The sequence below is a fragment of the Apostichopus japonicus genome, chromosome 3 (genome assembly GCF_037975245.1).
Source record: "Apostichopus japonicus isolate 1M-3 chromosome 3, ASM3797524v1, whole genome shotgun sequence".
Lineage (NCBI taxonomy): Eukaryota > Metazoa > Echinodermata > Holothuroidea > Aspidochirotida > Stichopodidae > Apostichopus > Apostichopus japonicus.
This window is the reverse complement of record NC_092563.1, coordinates 18,126,967-18,146,900: the sequence shown is the minus strand read 5'-3', so window position 1 is coordinate 18,146,900 and position 19,934 is coordinate 18,126,967. Positions and strand designations below refer to the sequence as shown.

The following is a 19,934-nucleotide window of genomic DNA, read 5'->3' as shown; positions in this document are numbered from 1 at the left end:
CCTCCACCACTACCCTAATCTTTCCCATCCTCACTCACCCCCTTGCCCCCCCCCCCCGTCCTCTTCTTTTCCTACCATTCCCCTCTACCTACGCCACTCACTATCCTACTCTCTGTTCCTTTGTCAAAGCCAAAACAATCATCTCCTTTCTGATTGTGTTTACCTTTGTCAACCCTGGATATTACATGACCTGTGACCTTTTGACCTGGGTGTTCAGCTCCCACTGTGAATGTCAACATGAAGCATCTGTTAACATTTCTTATGTGTTTGCGTTTACATAGATTGCTGCTGTCTGCGAGACTGTAATATACCATATCAGTAGAAACCGTCTTCCGTTGTAACGCTCATCGCTACATGCACACTGTTAAAAGTAGCTAGCAGCAAAGCTATATATACCAACTTGACAAAAGCAAGGGAAAGAAACAAGCAGGATTGTGCAATGTACAAGCCTGACTTCAAATGTTTAGCTTGAGGAGTCATCAAAGATCATACAGCAAAGAACAAGACTTATATAAGGACACTATTATCTCTGAAATGCTATACATGAATGTACGCACCAAAGTTAATACAACAAATTATGGCTTTTATATTGAAGGTATTCCCTGATCTGTCAACTAGCTGACAGAAAGCTTCCATTTTCCAATTACGCTTGAAATTCTCCTACAACTATTATATGCTTGACTGCATTAAATCACTACTGGTTTTAGTACAGACTCACTACGAGTACTATGAGTACAGATAAAGAATGTGAGTGTGTACTCACTTCAAATGTGGACTCACTAGGAGTACAGACTCACTACGAGTACAGACTCACTAGGAGAACGGACTCACTACAAGTACTATGCATACAGATACAGAAAGTGACTGTGTACTCACTTCGAATGTGGACTCACTAGGAGTACAGACTCACTACGAGTACAGACTCACTAGGAGAACGGACTCACTACAAGTACTATGAGTACAGATACAGAATGTGAGTATGTACTCACTTCCAATATGGACTCACTAGGAGTACAGACTCACTACAAGTAGACTCTCTAGGAGTACAGACTCACTACAAGTACTATGAGTACAGATACAGAATGTGAGTGTGTACTCACTTCCAATATGGACTCACTAGGAGTACAGACTCACTACAAGTAGACTCTCTAGGAGTACAGACTCACTACACGTACTATGAGTACAGATACAGAATGTGAGTGTGTACTCACTTCCAATATGGACTCACTAGGAGTACAGACTCACTACAAGTAGACTCTCTAGGAGTACAGACTCACTACAAGTACTATGAGTACAGATACAGAATGTGAGTGTGTACTCACTTCGAATGTGGACTCACTAGGAGTACAGACTCATTACAAGTACAGCCTCACATCACCAACGTATTACCAGAGAATATAGATCCACAAGTCACTTAAGTTTGTACATTCTTACAGGTTGGTCCAAACAGAGTTTGGGCATCAGGAAAGGTCACACACAACTGAGGTCATTTCTACAGCCGAAATAACCATCAAGAGCGAAATTTGATACAGTTGTCGACAGTATATTTTTATGAATATGCAAGCCGCCCTGATCCATTTGCATTCATGAAAATGACTTTGTCAGACCTACCACAGTCCATTCCAAACTGCAACTGAAATTATTCCAAGCACATCATCCATGCATGTGATTGGATAAACGTCACATCAGAACACTTACCCTTTAAAAACTCAAGCCGATAATAAAATGGGAACATTATCTCAACCACAAACCGACATAAGAAAACAACTTCTTTCAACAGTGGTCTGACAATTTCCACTTTAACGAAAATACACGATGATGCAAACGGCTAAATAATTAATCTATTATCATTGCAGTTCGTTAGAGATCAACTCACCATTTTCTGAAGTTGTGCCACCTTTTGGTTTTAGGCGAGTGACTTCACTCTCATTTACTGTTTTATCGGTATCTCTACGAAACCTGCATGACAGACACAAATGTTTAATATCTGGTTCTGTAAAGAAAGGAAGAAAAGAAAAAGAAACTTTAAACATTTCATCGATAAACATATCTGGCAAGCTTTATAATATATTCACGTAATATTCTTTTATTTTATTTTATATATTTTTTATTTTAGGTTTACAGTCTTGTTCAAGGCCAAGGCCCTCTCACACGACTTTACAACTTAACCCTGGACATTGGTAACTTGTCACACCTACACACCAAAGTGTGCACAATTCAATCAATCTCTCCTGGGGCACCACAGTGCACTACAACCACGTGTCCCCTAGGGACACTTCCCATAGGGTGCAGCCACAAACCGGGCGCACACAACTATATTTACAAGTTACCTCGCAAGTCCCCATTTATACACCTGGGTGAAGAGAGGCAATGGAGATAAAGTGCCTTGCCCAAGGACACAATGCAATGATCTGGCCTGGAACCGAACCTGTAATCCTTGGACCACAAGTCCGATGCCTTAGCCAATTGGCCACCACGCTCCCCAAATATGCACTATATCCTATTGATTGTTACATGAGCTTTCTCAATAGAATGTGTCCATTTGACGGTGACCCTCCCCTCTACCCCTCCTCACTCTTAACAAGATCCTGACAAATTGTACCAACTTCTTGCATAACTGTAACAATGTAAACCCCAAAATTTTAACTATGAACTCAAAAATATTTGGCTAACAGAATTTTGGCAATTTTTTCCTGAAAAGTACCTTGTGGTATGCACAAACCAATCTCTCTCTCTCTCTCTTTTTTGGGGGAGGGAGGGGGAGGGGGGGTTGGTGCCAATTATGACGCCTTGGCAAGGTATTGATTTGCTCAATAATTCTTATGTATGAACTTTTACAAATCTGTGTCTGGAAGACAACCTCTTGATCTTGCATGTTTTACGTACCTGGAGCAACCCCCATCTGCTTCTTGATTTCATGGTGTGGTACAAACCGACTAAAACACCACCAAGAAAAAGGAATACCATCATGTCCCTAATAGTTTGACATACTTAACTTAATCACTGTCTGAGAAAACTTTACACTCGATAAACAACAAAAGGTTAAATTCCATTTCCCTAAGTCTTCGATTCCTGACAAACATGTACTATGACTTGATCAACGGCCACCTCAGATAACTTACTAAAAGAGAATCAACAATTTTATTGGGCGAACAAAATATTTTATTGGGAGACGGGAATTGTCAAGTGTACGGGCCACATTAGAGGAGAGATATCTTTAGTGGCCTTAATTTGCATCAGCTGCAGTTTTTGACCTTTTACTTACTTTTGTTTCACATAAAAAAATATATATATTATGGTAGTGTATTATTCTGTATATGAAAAAAAAACAAAAAAAAACACACTGCTATTCAGGGTGTGTAGCAGTTTGCTCATTTTGTATAACTGAATGCTACATATTAACAGAAAAATAATTCCCTGCTTTCCCAGGGATATTTGGATATATTGAGCAGGTGAACATTTCTTGAGAGGAGGGAGAGAAGTGGGAGAGGAGTAGAGGGAAAGGAAAAGTGGGAGAGGAAAAGTGGGTGAGGAAAAGTGGGAGAGGTGGGAGAGGAATAGTGGGGGTGGGGGTAGCAGGGAAGGACTGGGGGATGACATATCAATTAAAGAGGGGGAGTATTATTCAAAGTGAATGGAGAAGTCACACAAATAGATAACTTTAAATGATGACTGCATGGTCCATGGTTGAATATGAAATACCTCAGCTTACTTACAAAGTACCTGTGTCCCCATTCCAATTACACAAGTCAAAACTCATCAGGAATTTTGAGGCACATTACCAAGTGATGCATCATCATCATCATCATCCACGCACTCACATACACTATGAGTAGGTTGAAAAGCTAAACCGGAATGAAAATAGCCCCTGGGTGTTGGAGATGTTTGTCACGGGGGCCAGAAATTATGTCTGCATTAAATACCAAAAAAATAATACTTTTCCGACGACGACGACGAACGGCAACAGCTGAAATTGCATCAAAAGTTTGCTGTGAATTTTCGCTGCATGATCGTTGCTGTTGGGTGGGTGGAAATCAAATTCAGATATGAGTTTACATCTATTAGATGGAAGTGTAAACCTTTTGGTGGAAGGTTTGGTGAAAAATGTTATGCTTTTGTATTAATTAATTCTGGTCAAGAGAGCAGAATTTGAATGCACCTACAAATTAATCAGGGTTGGTAAGACCAAACGTTTCTTGTCATTGTCATTGTGTTATATCCGAGTAGGATGATAAAAACTATTTATGAATATGTACTTTCATGTATTTATACGGGACTTTAATCAACTTGAAATAGTTTAACATTCGTCATGCATAAACTAACATATATACCTCTCTTCTCACACCTCCCCCTTACCCTCCCTTCCCCCAGCTCCCAATACACCCAACCCAAATGCACAAAACTCACAAATAGGTTATATATCATTGAAAGATTTTTCATAGTAATCACTGTATTCTTTTTTTTTTTTTTTTTTTTGGCAGTATGATGTGACTGGTTGAAATTTTTCATCCATTGCACAACTCCATCATCTGTACCCCCTCCCCCTCCCCAGTCCCTCCTGCAGGTCCCTGCCTAGGAAGGGTGATCTAAACCACTAACAACCAAATACTTTCTTCTTAAACACATAATCAACCCACTATAACCTTTATCATAACTATTCTAATTTGTAAACTCTCAGCCTTGCCAAAAGTAGGATATTATTTTTTTGTTTTTTGTTGAATGGAAAAAAAATTGACAAGGAAAAAACTGATCTGTTTAAGTGAACTTGAAAACAGGACCAATGAATTAGGAAGAATAAAGAGGTCAGGAACAGACCATCCCCTTGGAGACAGACACAACATCCAAATGAGTGACATCTTTCAAGTCAATCCTGACACAGTTTTTTTTTCTTCTTCTCCTTCTTGTTCTTGTTAAAAGCAAGGAAAGGAAAAATACATGGCAACCTTTTGACGACCTTTGAATGTTAGAGGAGACTAACAAAGTCAAACTTTCTCATGTCATCAGGATTGTCATGGAACAATTTTTGTATATGTTGAGTGTCCTGTTTGAATCAGTTGTAGGGCAGACAGACACAAGTCACCAACTTTTGACATCAGATCTGATGTTATAAAAGTGTATCACTTTTCTTTTTTCCGAATTCATCATCTGGGGTGGAGAGAGGAGGAGGGGATGAGATGGGAAGGGATGGGATGGGAAGGGGTGGGAAAGATTGGAAGGAATGGGATAGGAAAGGTACGTAGGAAGGCGGAGGAAGAGAGGAAGGGGGAGGAAGGGGAGGAAGGGGGAGGAAGGGGAGGAAGGGGGAGGAAGGGATAGGATGGGATAGGATGGGATTGGAAGGGGTGGGATGGGATGGGAAAGATTGGAAGGAATGGGATAGGAGAGGTAAGAATGGGGAGGAAGGGGAGAAGGGATGGAGGGGGAGGTGGAAGAGCATCTGATCCTTCAAGTCAAACCAAACTATTGAACCAGTGCTTAAAAATGAAATGTTGACTAGGAATGTCTCCGCACACTTTTCACAGTTGTTTTTAACATTTACTTCTTGATGTTTCAATGTGAGTGACCATTGCTTGACTGTTTTAGCCTTTTTTTGGGAAGGTTCAAGTATTAGCTGGTTACATATAACTCCCCCCCCCCCCCCTAAAAGACAATGGAGATTAGTTCACAGGACCCCCAGACATATGAAGTAAATTCCCAAAACTCACTGGATTGGGTATTTACAAATGACAACGATACATATATACGCTGCACACCTCAGTTATCCACCCCCCCGCAAGAAAAAATCTTCAATTCATTTAATGATTCAGCATTAAATCTTGTCTGCAGACATTTTCATATTATATGGCACTGCTCCTCAATAAAGCATAACGTGGCGCGCTCAAACGATGCGTGTTAGTTACTGGCTACTACCTCTTGTAAAAGTAGGTCTACTGAATCGGGAAAATAATTTACACTAAATATGACCAGTAGCAGCTTGTTGTGGCACAATCTCCATTTCAAATATTCAAAACAAAATTATGGAGAAAAGGGAGTAATATCCACCGAAGAAATGGGTCACTGCTGGGATATCAAAACATGTAATACTTGTCAGAGATGTTGAAATCAAAAGTAGGAAACGACATCAAAAGAAGAATTTCAGTGAAACAGCCACCACCTATCCAAAGCGCATAATTCATCTAAAGAATATATATCTATAAATATATGTCTATATATATATTTATATATAAATATATATTTATATATATATATATAAATATATATATATATACATAATATCTATATCTACATATATATATATATATACATATATATCTATGTCAACTCATATTCATATGGATATACTCATTTTGACTACTAATCGGACTACCATGTGGTTTATCAAACAGCTCTTAAGTGTAATATCAATTCTCAATTGATCAGTAATATATTTTTATGTCTGTCTGTGTGTGTGTGTGTCTGTCTATCTATCTATACATATATATTAATATATATATTAATATATATTAATATATATATAAATTTATATATATTTATAAATATATATATATATATATATATATATATATATATATATATAATCTAATGTATATATAATCTAATGTATGTGTCACACATAAAGACACAATACAGTCAGCTGTCATTTCATAACCAATGTTTCAATCATTTCCGCTCTCTAACGATCAGAGATGGCCATCTGTCCGAAACATATCGGTAACAGCCATCATTAACTCATCGTTAAGATCTTATCATACAGCCATCATTTCTTTCCATCGACCCAATCTGGGAGTCGTACGGTAAACTTCCTCTTCACTCATTATGACCTACCCTGTTGAGTAGCCATGGTAACAGAACATTAGGGAATGTTGGAACCCAAACCCCTTTCCGATTTCATTTCCAATTTTCCAAGTCTGATCCTGATCTTGGAACAGTTACAGAATGTCGCCAAAAGGAACAAAAACGGAAAGAAAAAAAAGCAGGAAAAAAAAAAAAAAGAGCAAAAAAAAAAGGAAAGCAGTCTCGTCTATACTGTAGCACAATGGGGAAGATTACGTCGACTGTGAGGCGAGATATACGCAGGGAGGGTCTCTCTCGGTTACGAGAGACAACGAACGTTATAAAAGCATCTGTGAATCTGTCAGTCTCCGTCGCTGTCAAGACAGTCTGGCAGATAGTCAATTACTATTCAGGTGAGAAACATTATTCCATGTTGATCCATGCACTAACCGTTGAGGCAGGAATTAAGAGACATGCTCCCGACAATGTTTTAACAGAAGTAAATCATTTCGAGCGGGTTTGACGACTTAAACTCTCCAAGGCTGCTCTGTCTGTAGGGGGCGCAGAAAAATAAGCTGTCGTGAAAATACGACGCGGTTTCCTGCAGAAATTAACGGCGAGACGATATCTTTCATTGAAATCGTCCCTTAATTTGAATTTCTTGAAATATTAATAACCGGTATGCTCCAGTACAATGAGATATTGGTTCCATTTTCAAAACCATCTTCTTACTTTTAGTACTCTAAATAATCACTAAAGTTTAAGGATGGGTGGGTACATTAAAGACCATTTAACACCCACTTTTTAGTAGTCTTGGCTGTATTTCTTCACCATTTTTTAAATTTTATTCTTTCCCCCCCCCAAAAAAAAGAATCTTTAATCATCATGGGGTGGAGGGGTCATCAATGAATATTTCGGAGTCTACCCTTGCTTGTTCTAGTACAGTGCAGATACGACCATAAGGTATGTGCAGCTCAACCCTCAGAGGTGTAATGAAAAGCTAGATGGAAGGATCATCTTTAATGGTTGTTTGCCATATGAAGAAACTAGAAACCAGAATGAAATTTAAACCATTTTCTGAAGGAATGCACTTTATTGTCCACATACCTGCAGAGAACCCGTTTTATTATCTCCTTTCGTTTACACCTGCATTATTATCTCATAACTTGGTTTTGAAGTGTTTGCTTTGACCGTGAGTCTTCCAAGGTTTTCCAGGTTAAAACGATAACCTCTTCAACCTCTTTCAGGATCCTAAATACTGTAAATTTTTAAACGAATTTACATGCCTATCCCTTTTGGTCAGAGATAAAGCACCTATTTTATGGATTTCTAATCATTTTCAAACCTACAAAGCTCCCTCGATTGTTTTTTTCTACAAGGGACGATACATACCTGTCTTTGACTCTATACTATTGCACTTTTCCATCTACCTACTGTAGCCTAAAAACTGGTCAAATTTTAACACTGCCCTCATCGCTTCAGCATTAATACAGACCAACATGAATCTAAGGATGGGTAGTACTGTAGTACTATATTTAGCTTATTGATTTGTAGAAACAATCATTACCACCCTTTTGCTCGCTAACGCTATGCTCTCCTGTAAGACGTCGATCCAGTAACCCCATTCTCCTCAATTGGGGGGGGGTAGCAAGATGTCGATCCCCTAGCATTCTCAGATGCGAACAAGACTTCTCGGAAGGTGCCAACTTTCAAAGTATGTAATAATGTTAATTTCTTGTTTTTGGTGTAAAAATGAAATCCCTCAAACTCATCTTAATTTATTACAAACACAGTGATAATGATAATTGTATGCGGTTAATTTTCATTATTTTTTAAAATTTTCACGAATCGATACTAAACGTTGTAACCAAAATCATTTGCTTGACTAGAGTTTCATTTCACAGAAGAATGAGTAAAGACAAATAAATTTCCAACTTTCAGATGTGCTTTTTTTTTCCATAATTTAATTAACTATAAATTAATTAACCATAATTTAATTAACCATAATTTAATTAACCATAATTTAATTAATCATAATTTAATTAACCAAAATAATTTGCATGACTAGAGTTTCATGTGACAAAAGAAAGAGTAAAGACAAATAAATTTCCACCTTGTTATGTTTTTCTCATGATTAATTAGTATATGAAGCAGATTGCATGCAATAAAACTGTTAAAAGCAAAAGTAGTCCATTTGTATGTGCTCATAAATCATCACAAAGGTGATAGAATAACGGTAACATCAATTGCAATATGAAATTTGAATAAAACTTGGTTCGCTCAAAATGTCAGAAACTAGGCCCAATCAAATCCACAAGCTAAATAAAATATGAAACTTTGGCTTTATGAAGATCGGTCTTTCCTGACCTCCATACTGACCCCAGTCCCACACCTTGAACTACGACCTTTGAACTCCAAACGTGTTTCTCTTCATTCATTTATTATATAAAACAACCTACAGTTACTGTTGACATAATAAACAGACACCATTCTTGAGATATTCCTGAGATACACTAGTGGTTAAGAGGAGATTCACACACTGATCTCTCTCAAATGACCACAGGAAAGAGAGGAAGCTAATAAAGTGACCTTTGACCACCAAAAACCTAGATAGAGTTCATGTGTGATCATCAAAGGAATTAAGCCACATGTCAGGTAGGAGGGTCTGGTAACCCTTCCCTTCTTTCGATAAACGGTACCATGTCGCCAAAAAACAAAGCAAAAACAAAGATACATGATATTTATCAATGCAGATCATGAGGCAATCTATAACCGTTGACCAAATGAACTGTGTCAATATACGTGATTCATTAGATAAATATCACAATTTCACTTCTACTCTTACATCCTCACACTCCAACACACAGGGTTCTTTCTTTCTACTCATAGTAATTAAGCCACAAGTCAAATATACCATCAACAGATTTTGACTAATTTGATTAGCATATAAACAACTAGCTATGCTAAGTCTAATTGTAACTATGCAATTTAACCCCTCTCCCTCCTCTCCTTTCCAAAGAAAGAAAAAACGGGGAAAAATACATGCTCGGTACCAGTTGTGCACTACCATTTGCCCTTGAAGAAGTAAACTGACATCCGCAAGGTTTTAACAGCTGTCGTTACCTAAATACAACAAAGTGAACATGATGATACTAGTTCCTGTTGAGTGTGTTTGATGTCAAGGGAAGTCACATTACTACTGTAAACATCTGTTTTAGACATTCATGATACCTAATAGGAAGGATTCCAGGTACCTCGGATATATAATACTGATGCTTCATTTCATTCAGTGTAAATCCCTCTGTCCTCTAGAGCCAGACGTATTCCGATGAGACCTCTTATCTCTCTCACCCGCCCGCCCGCCGTGAATATGGTTCATATGAATCAGGCTGTTGGGATGTTCATTGAGATGGGGAGTATAGCCCTGGGGGAGGGGGGAAGAACAGCGGATGGGGAAGGGAGGGAGGGTGGGGGTTATTGAACCAGAATCAATCAATGTATGATATGCTTTACAAAAATCAATACTACATACCTGTTGTATATATCTCTAGGCACTGTAAGAGTGCTTTAGCTATGTGAAGACATGTTAGTGAGGTAATGAATGTATAAGAGATACATACTTTACTAATTTCTATATATCGTGGGTCCACTCTTTCCAAAGAATGACGGAACCAGCACACTGGGAACCTAAACCACTAGATCGGCCAATACTTCATCCGGCATTGCACGGCAAATTGCTATTGAAAATAGTCAATTTGCTATACATATCCAAAGATGTATAGCAAATTTATTTTTTATGCAGGAACGATAATAATTGATAAGAGAAAAAGGTTCACAGCCTTCAAATACTTCTTCACAAAATTTTAAAAATTAAATTATTCCCCTGATAAGTACCATCAACAACACTATAGGAACCCAACATGTATGTACTGCATGCTTTCGCACAACTGGTGCCATATACTAACACCTCGACCGAAAGGGGTGATCCGAAAAGAAAGAAAACACGTTTAAAATACATGAAAAATGACAAGGATAATTATTTGCAAAGTTTTTACTAAAATGATGACAAAATAGATGAGACGGGATTTCTTAAACCGAGCACAATTCAAGCGGATGATAATTCAGGCTATAAACAAGAATGTTCAGTTGGGTTTCTGAATGGTAGATGTGGAAGGATGAGGGCAGCACTGATCTTACTTGAGTGGATAATTGGGGAAGTGGGTGACGGGGGGGGCGGGGATCGATCACAGGGCAAGTATGTTAGCAGTGGAAAGTAAGGCTAAGGTAGATCCAAGTGCTGCTGATGTGTAGAATACAGTCGATCTTGAGAGAAATGAAGTAAACATGCCAGACAACGAAAGAAACGGGATGGTATCTGGGCCAGAGAGGGATATTGGAGAATTGCATATTGACAGGAAAATGTGTTAAATACTCAAAATGTGTCATGTACAAGCTTCCTATATAGATAAAATAAAGTGCAACCTATTGAGCAACATTTGCATCAGGTGAAGAAGTATAGTAACTCTTACATCAACGGACAACAAACCCTGTGAAGAAATCTGACAACATGCTTTTAGACTTGTAACCAACAGACAGCAAGTTAAGCTAACAAACTAGGAATGTTAGCTCAGTGGTTAACGCCTGTACCTTCCAATCATAAGGTCACTAGTTCGAGTCACTCCAAGATTAATGTATGTCGTCCAGTTACAGAGTTGTTGACAATTGACAATTCATAATCATGGACCTTAAACATGAATCTAAGAGACTGACTTCAGTCAGCTTGCGGCTTTGATAAGCCAATGATGGCTTCTTTGCGAGTTCCTGCAGGAGGATCTAAAATACATACATACATACACGCATACAAGTGGATGTTTCCTGTGTATTAGGAACCGTCAGGGTCAACCATGTGCTAAAATGTTACAGATTTGATTTAGACTTGATAGACAAAGGGAAGTTCCACAGTAGGATGGTACGAGCATCATACGACTTGATACTTGTAAGGTAGCAAGTATAATTGAATTAACTATGTGATCTGATACCATAATCCAAACTTCTATGTTTGGCAAGGAAGTTTACTTTTAGATAAAAAACTTTAAAGTGTTGTATTTATGTAGACCATAGGTAGTAGACCATTTAGTAGACACATACATACTCAAGCCATCCAACATCCCATAGACTCTTTTGCCTTTGGCAAGGAAATCAACTCCCCAAAAAGGTCTTCCTATTTGCTTTTTTTGTCTATTAGACATTTTGTGCATTATAATGAAGATCTACACACACACACACACACATACGTATTAATACCATCATATTTTATTCCAGACAGATCAATATCAAGGACATTCTCATATATATTATGATAATGTCTAGCACTCCTGCAGAAACCACACAGAAGAGTAATCTGATCTCTGGATATATCCCAGTGGGTTACTTTACATATTAAAACCAGTATGCAAATTCAAGGGATATTCCTGGTGGCGGGGACAATGTAACAAGTGCTTATTTACTTTTTAACGAGGAAACTATTCCACAGAGTAAAAACTGAAAACTAAATCTCACTATATTGTCCCTAACTCTTGAGAATAGGTTTAAAGTATAAATCTATTTTGAGTAGACCCTAGCCGAGGGTCGTCACGGAGCGCAGTACAAAGAATATATACCGACTGATGCAAAGCTGGGTGAATCGGCTGCGTGAATCATTTAGAAGGGACAGGTAAGAGAGAAACAAAGTCAATTTTGGATTTTATTCAATCTCAATCTGACTTTGCCATAAAAAGAGGTTAACATTGCCCTTACCTACTTACCTAACCATTAAGGACTTTCACTGCACTCAATCAACAAAAAAAAAAATCAAAAAAAAAAAAAAAAAAAATTGAATTGCTGTATGTTCTGCATTAAATATTTGTTTTTAAAAACAGGAGAAACACTTTACCTTAACATGTTTTGCTTTCAGTTTATAAAAAAATTTAGCCAACCAAACATCAAAAGTGAAGAAAGAAAAAAAAAAGCCTGCATTTGCCAAAATCAGTGTCTGAAGTGGGACACTTCAGAGTGTCTGGATGTGTACTTAAAACCTACACAGTCATCAACTCTTATTCCCACTCTTCAATGCACAACCACTATGTACTTTGAAGTATTTGTTAAATTAAAGGGATATTTAGGAATACGGCTAAAAAGTTGATCGCTTTAAAAACCAAAATGCTAGAATTTATCTGCACCTGTAAATCAAAACCACAGCCTCATAAGCAATTTGTATGGCACAGACAAAACTTTTACAAATTTGGTGATAATTTGTTAATTATGCATCTGGCAACAAGTGGGTGCGTGATGTCATCTTGGCAACTGAGCTGAATGTTTTCTCTTTTATTTTGTTTTCTTTTTGTTTTCCTATCTTTTTTCTTCATAATATTTAAATCATTTATTTATCTACACTTAGAAGAATTATTTTTCTACAAAATAATTTGCATTAATTTGATGCAATTCTAAATATGGAACAGCTGATTTAACATTCCAAATGTATCACATTTCAAGGACAAATCCATGTGCAACAAGATTATTACAATAGAAAAGTAAAACTTGTGGAGAACAACTGCTATAACCACATTCAAAGATCATCCAGCTAAATGTAATCCACTTCTTTGAAAATGCGGGGAGGGTTAAGCCAGTCAAAATAGGTTACATGCAATTAACCATATCTTAACTTTGGGACAAGATATCCTTTGAGATGGGATTCTAAACCAACAATGTGGACTTTTCCCCCCCTTTTGGAAGGTAAAGTGTTCCATTGTCAGCCACTGGAATATATCTCTTTAACCATAGCAGTTAAAACTAATTCCTAACATAGGTTTTATGCATTTCCTCATACATTCAATATCACACATTGAGGGTCTACTGTTTCTAGGAATATGACATACACAGAGCATACTGTAAAATACAGAGGTAGATAAAGAGGATTCAGTCAGAGGTGATGGGAGTGGGGGGGGTGGGGATAGGGACACTGTGCCTTATTTTTTTTGACAGAAGGATACTTTTAAATAACAAAAGGTACTCTTTAAATAACAAAATTGAAAAAGGGCACTGTTCTTCTACAAAAATGGACACATCTTATTTATGAAAAAAGAGCAACTTTTTAGGCTTTTTAGCAAACTGGGGGGGGGGGGGGGTACATGCCAACACCAAATGGCGTATGGTGTTCCTATACACAATGAGAGGCCTGGATTTAGTTAGACAACCACAGAGATGATAGAAATATTTCGCTGGGGATGAACACATGACTGAGAGGTAGCCATGTCTTTTGGGAGGTTAAAGATTTCAGGTACGTCTGAAAAGGGAGTTTGGGGGGGGGGTGAGCGGATAGGGTAGCTATACTGTTTACCAAGAAGGAAATTCAATGGTCAATGTGCACCACAAAACTATTCCCTGGTATACAGCATATAACTTCAAATAGTGAAGACAAATGTCTTATACTGACGAGGGGGGTAAAGAAGCTCAACCCTACTTACTTGGGGCTTCCCGTAGCACTTCCACAAATAATGTAATATTAACCAAGGAAGGACTGTTCAAGACTCTACAGATAATCCTTGAACAATGTTTCTTCCTCCAAAGTCAAATCCTCTAGGCTAAAAGATTAAACTCTTTGATCAAGTTGATCCTATTCCGTTCTGGTCATGTACACAACACAGATCCTTCATTGCTGTTCAATCCTCCGAACTTGATCGATGGGTTGGATATTTACGGAGCGAAGAAGTTGCCAAACTGCTAAGTGAGAGAGCTAAGCTTGTGAAGAGACAGGTAAGGTTAAGCGGGAAACTAATAGTTTACTGCACCCTTTACCGGCTGTAAGACGCCAATCTCTATTGTATAGCTATCACACAAACTACAGTATTTAACACAGGCCAGAACGAGTCTCATCCACTTCGCACTGTGTAGGTAGGAAGTACATGCAAAGCTTTGTTATCATCCCAGGCTTGCAGATTTGTATATGAACAGATCAACCCCTATAATTCACTCTGTTGCACTTTTTGCCCAACATTGACCTTCTCGGGGCAAAAACTCCTCCAGACAGACGTTCTTTTATACAAATGGGATGGTACCAGCTACAGTCTATGGAGAACTGGAGGGTATAAGGTGCGCTCAATTTCACTACTGATGAGTATGGAACAGTTAAAACAAAGGTATAACGTTGTGCACATTTCAAAGGCGATTAAAGCATACTTTGTTTTAAGCCTTCCCCATCCGTTAGATCGCATTTCAAGTACATCTCTTTTCCTGTCAAACTGGTCTAGCATTATACACTTCAAGTACTAGCAGAGTTATGTTTCGAGTCTAAAATCAATGTTTATTTTAGTTTCGCAAAGATAAAAATCCAATTTTATTAATAAAGCTTCGACAAGAGACATATTTAATGTCAGATGCGAAACGGAACCTCCGAAAAACTCACTGACTGCAGACAGTTTAGTCGAACCAAAAACAAAAGCCCAGAGTACATTGCGATTCCTTTGTCATTGCCATTTCACTATCTAATTACCTGGTTGAGTAACAAAATCAAATTTGACCGACAATAAAGACGGAAGCAGAATATCAAGCCTTTTCTCACATTTGAGAACGCAAGGGCGATTTGATAGCGCAAGGGCTCATCATCTTCATAGTGCGAACGCCTGTCGCATACAAGATCAGATCCTGAAATCGTAATCTCTCTCTTTCACAAAGGAACCTGACCCAGCAAGGTAGAAGATGATCGTAGGGTGACGTTTCGAGGGAAAGGAGATGGTCACTTCCTCATAAACAAAGACCGGGCAGACTGCAGTACAATTGTAGCTGATTGATACCATCGCTGCCACCTTTGTGTGCTTGCGCAATGCATGCTCTTTTTCCTTCGACTTTGATCCACCACCCAATTCAAGTGTGAACACTCTGGAGTGAGGTCTCTTACCTGCCCCAGTAATGTCATTTACATGAAGTAAGCCTCCTAACCACCCCCATTAAAGGCATGGAAGACTCGCCCCAATCCGCGTGCCGCCCTCTGAAAAAGTTAACTTTCCGTTGCTTGCAAGTGACAATTTCTTCTTGCCGCTACAAATTGCAGACAGTAATGAAATGTGATACCTTGTTCTCTTTTATCTGGACCTGAGATTATCCATTGCTGCTATGAACACTGTGTTGTGGGTATTGACCGTAGCTGCATGTATTGACTGTACACTAGTTTTTAATTACCGACGGTAGCAAGCTGTGTGTGTATTTTCTGGGAACGATGGTGGTGTCTAACACTTCATGTTTCACCTCATTCGAAACTAGGTCAGATAACCGGCATGAGACATTTCTTTGTGCGCGAGTGTTCACCCCCATTAACAAAAATGTTCTCATTTCTTTTCTTTTTTCCCACCTGTGTCAAACAAAAAGGCTGCGGTTAAATTAACACACTTTTCATATGCTTTTCGACACACATTCAAATCTGTGTAAACATTTACATGTGAAATTGCTACCACGAAACACATGTTTTCCCATGTTAAACATGTTTTGTTTATTGTGTGTATATGTGGTATGTGTGTGTTTAACCGGTGGTAAATATAGTTGTGATCACATGTTGTGATCACATGTACATAGATAGGGCTGGGCATAACCCTTTCTACTTATGTTTGCTTATCTTGGGGGGTTTGGTTGTTATACATTACAGAAATAGCACTTGCTCCAGAGCGGAGTCCTAGCTGTAACCTTGACCTTCAGACAGACAGACAGTGATAACGCAGGTTATCAGCTATACTTAGTACACATGAATCTTTGTATATTAGGAAGACGATTTCCTTCAGGAAATCCCGGTCTTCCGGAAACGGGGAAGAACAAAATAGTTCTTCTGTGTCATTGCTTCTTGCAAAACAAAATACCGAAATTGTCTCCATTTTTCGCATTATATTTTTTGTTACATTACATGATTAAGAGGGACGAGTCCAATGTGAAGGAAATTTGCATTTTAACTGTGTGACAGAAGCCAGTATGCACGTATATATGTATATATGTATATATGTCTACATTTGCATACTTCAGAATTGTGTCACATGCACCTAGGTGTTAAAAGCTATATCACCTAATGCTCACCGTAATGCACTGATTGGAAATTTTGCTTTCTAGCAATAACAGAGCAGGGTTAATATCGAGGGGAATGGACGTCTGCGGAGAGTAGGGGGCGGGGGGGTTACCAATTGAAACTTATTCAAGGATTTTTTTTGCAAGACACAGCTAGACAAGCATGTGGATGACTTTAGGCAGAATTTAAGTCTTAAAATAGTCTTTAAGAACCAGAGAGATTTTAGATCTACTCATGTTTCTACATGTGCTATTTCGGTTTTCAAGATGGGCACAGTTTTAAGATAAATGTCTATTAACTCTGAACTGCTTCTTGGAGGCTAACTTGTCGATGACATCTGCTACCTCTATGCGACCGGGGGAGGAAAGGGGGGGTCTAAGTTAAGGTGACCATATTTGCCTGACTGGAATCAGGGACATTTATTGCGTGACTGATATGGGGTAGGGGTCTAAGGCTAGGGGGTGAACATTTTCAAGTGCCTAAGTTGCTTAGATGTAAAATGGTGATACTTAGAAGCACTTTTTAAATCAATTTTATTTTCAAAAATGTAGATTTTTCTTATGAAATTTACTTACTTTACGAAAGAGTGCTAGATCGATCTAGCATATTTTAACAGTGTTTCCACTTTACACTGGCCCACCTGAAATACTGGTTAGTTCCGTTCTGCGACTGCACACTTGACTACATTTTGTTTTACAATTATTTTACTAATAATGTGGGATATTTTCGAAATTTCTGAACCTTTTGACGAATCAGGGACATTTTCGGGGACACTTGTTCATCTGGGACAGCACACTGTAATCGGGGACTGTCCCCGAAAATCGGGGACGTCTGGTCACCTTAGTCTAAGTGCTTTTAAAGTTAATACAAATGTTTAAAAGTTATATTAACCTAACAATCAAGGTCTTTTAACTTTATATATATGTGCAAAGTACCCTTGGATGATAAGCAACATCATTTGTCCTTTTGACAAATTTGTTAAAGCAATTGTAAAACATGTTATTTGAGTTCATAAAAGAGTTTTGTTTTCCTATAGAGTTTTCTGTTGCATGTTATGAACTGACCTAGCCAGCTAGCTGTGTGTTAGACTCAATAGTCCAGCCACTGAAATTGATGAGACTCAGGTGTGTGTTAGACTCAATAGTCCAGCCACTTGAACTGATGACCCACAGATGTTTAATTGGGGAGATTTCACCCCCCCCCCCCAAAAAAATAAAAGTGATATAGAAATATCACTTGGAATGATAGCAGACTTTGATGGACTCATATGGCAGACTACATTTTCAAGTTTTCAAGATTCATCAAAATTTTGCTGAAATTACGCAAAAGTGTGTACACTGGCTTCAATTTAACTAGGCAATATCCAGTCCTTAAAACTGATCAATTAATCGCACATCCGCACACATCAAAAATTGATGGTTTACCCTCTTCTCTCCGTAAATCCTCATCTATCCTACCCCCTACCTCTTTTCCTAATCCTTTCCCTTATTGCCTTGAATATGAATAATACTATTATCACAACATCATATTTGTAATCACCAGTATAAAGGCGAACAAAAAACATTAACTTCTGTCACAATTTTTGGCCATTAGAAAAGATTCAACTATCATATTGTTTTAAAAAATCAAAAAAATCAAAAAATAAAAATTGAATTACTGTATGTTCTGAATTAAATATTTGTTTTTTAAATATGGAGAAACACTTAACCTGAACATGTTAAAAAAAAAAAAAAATTAAATTCCACCTAACCTCGCAATTGCTTCTTTTACAAATGGCAGAAATATTGCCATTCACACTGTAAATGTATAGGGGTGATTTTTCCATACACATTACAAGAAGACAGCTTCTGTTCATACCTTCCCTTATACACATACTGTACAACCTTTTGTAACTTTGGAAGCAATTTAAGTTCAATGTTTTTCCACTTCCATTAAATTTTCCTACAATTTCCTTTTTCATTCCTGATTTTTTTTTTTAAACAATTTTTTATCAAATGTTTTTGGCCCGACCCTAAAAGTGTTGCGACCCCCTACTTTGAATTAAAGGGCTGTAATTGAAGTCCACCAACACCCAAATTCTTTCCAGACAGTAACTCATCATCCTCTAACTTGGCAAAACTGAGTGGAAAAACTTTCCCCTATCTCGGTTATCTTCACTTTTGTGGTTTCCAAGAAAAACCTACAGAGTCAGCGATTCCACAATGAAAGCAGCACTTTAGAATTACCCTTAAAGGAAAACACAACCCTTGTTTTAAGGTTCTGATGGAGATGAGAAAACTTATCAAAAGATCTCAGTGAAAAGCCAAAAGACATAGAAATAGCTGCTCTTGTGTCGCATACTTTATACTCTCCCTTCTTCCTCGTCCGTCCAGCCTTTAGGATATGTCGAGTGTGGTATTTAACACAAATGTCACAATTAACCTCACAACGTTTACGAATACACCAATGAGAACACGTTTTCTATACACTTACATTACATCATAGCCTACGGAAGGGATTTTCCCATGGAAAAACCGTGTGGTCTCTCGCATGATCGCAAAACGAATATACTCGTGCTTAGCACTCAACGGGTTAAGAATCATTAACATTAAACTACATCGAACACAATTTGGAACCTTTCTTGCAACTCGACATATTCTATCCGCCAGTTGCATCGAAAATGAATCTTCAGTGATCTTGTTAATTAACCAAAAAAAGTGGGCAAAAATGCCAAACGTATTGAATTCGGACGTTGCGAAAACAGTTTAAGGTCTGCCTGTCTCTGCTGTTCACTTTTCAACAGTTGTTCGTTCTAGGAAAGAGCAGTTTGCATCAAGAAGCGGAATCGATTCATCTGTTTGCAGGAATCCTTTTCTGCCGATCCCGTGAAGGAACCTAACGATCTTTGCCAGTCACCCTTAAGCCGATCACCTTAACAGAGATGACCGCATAGTACGTACATACATACGTACGTACATGACGTTATGTACATTAAAAAAGCAAGACGGCCTATACCCACAATCGAACATGTGAAGGATGCCGGAGTTATCGGCACGACAGGCCCTACATGCCGATAGGTTATCATAAGGGGTGAAACGAA

General features: G+C 38.1%; 1 protein-coding gene across 1 annotated transcript in view; it reads right to left on the bottom strand.

The window, feature by feature from the left end:
- Nucleotides 1-19,934, bottom strand: part of LOC139965294 (uncharacterized) — a 102,522-nt gene that overhangs the window by 40,987 nt on the left and 41,601 nt on the right. Inside the window, exon 4 of the mRNA XM_071967508.1 lies at nucleotides 1,877-1,993. Within this exon, the coding sequence (XP_071823609.1) occupies nucleotides 1,877-1,993 (117 nt within the window). The remainder of the gene's footprint in view (nucleotides 1-1,876; nucleotides 1,994-19,934) is intronic.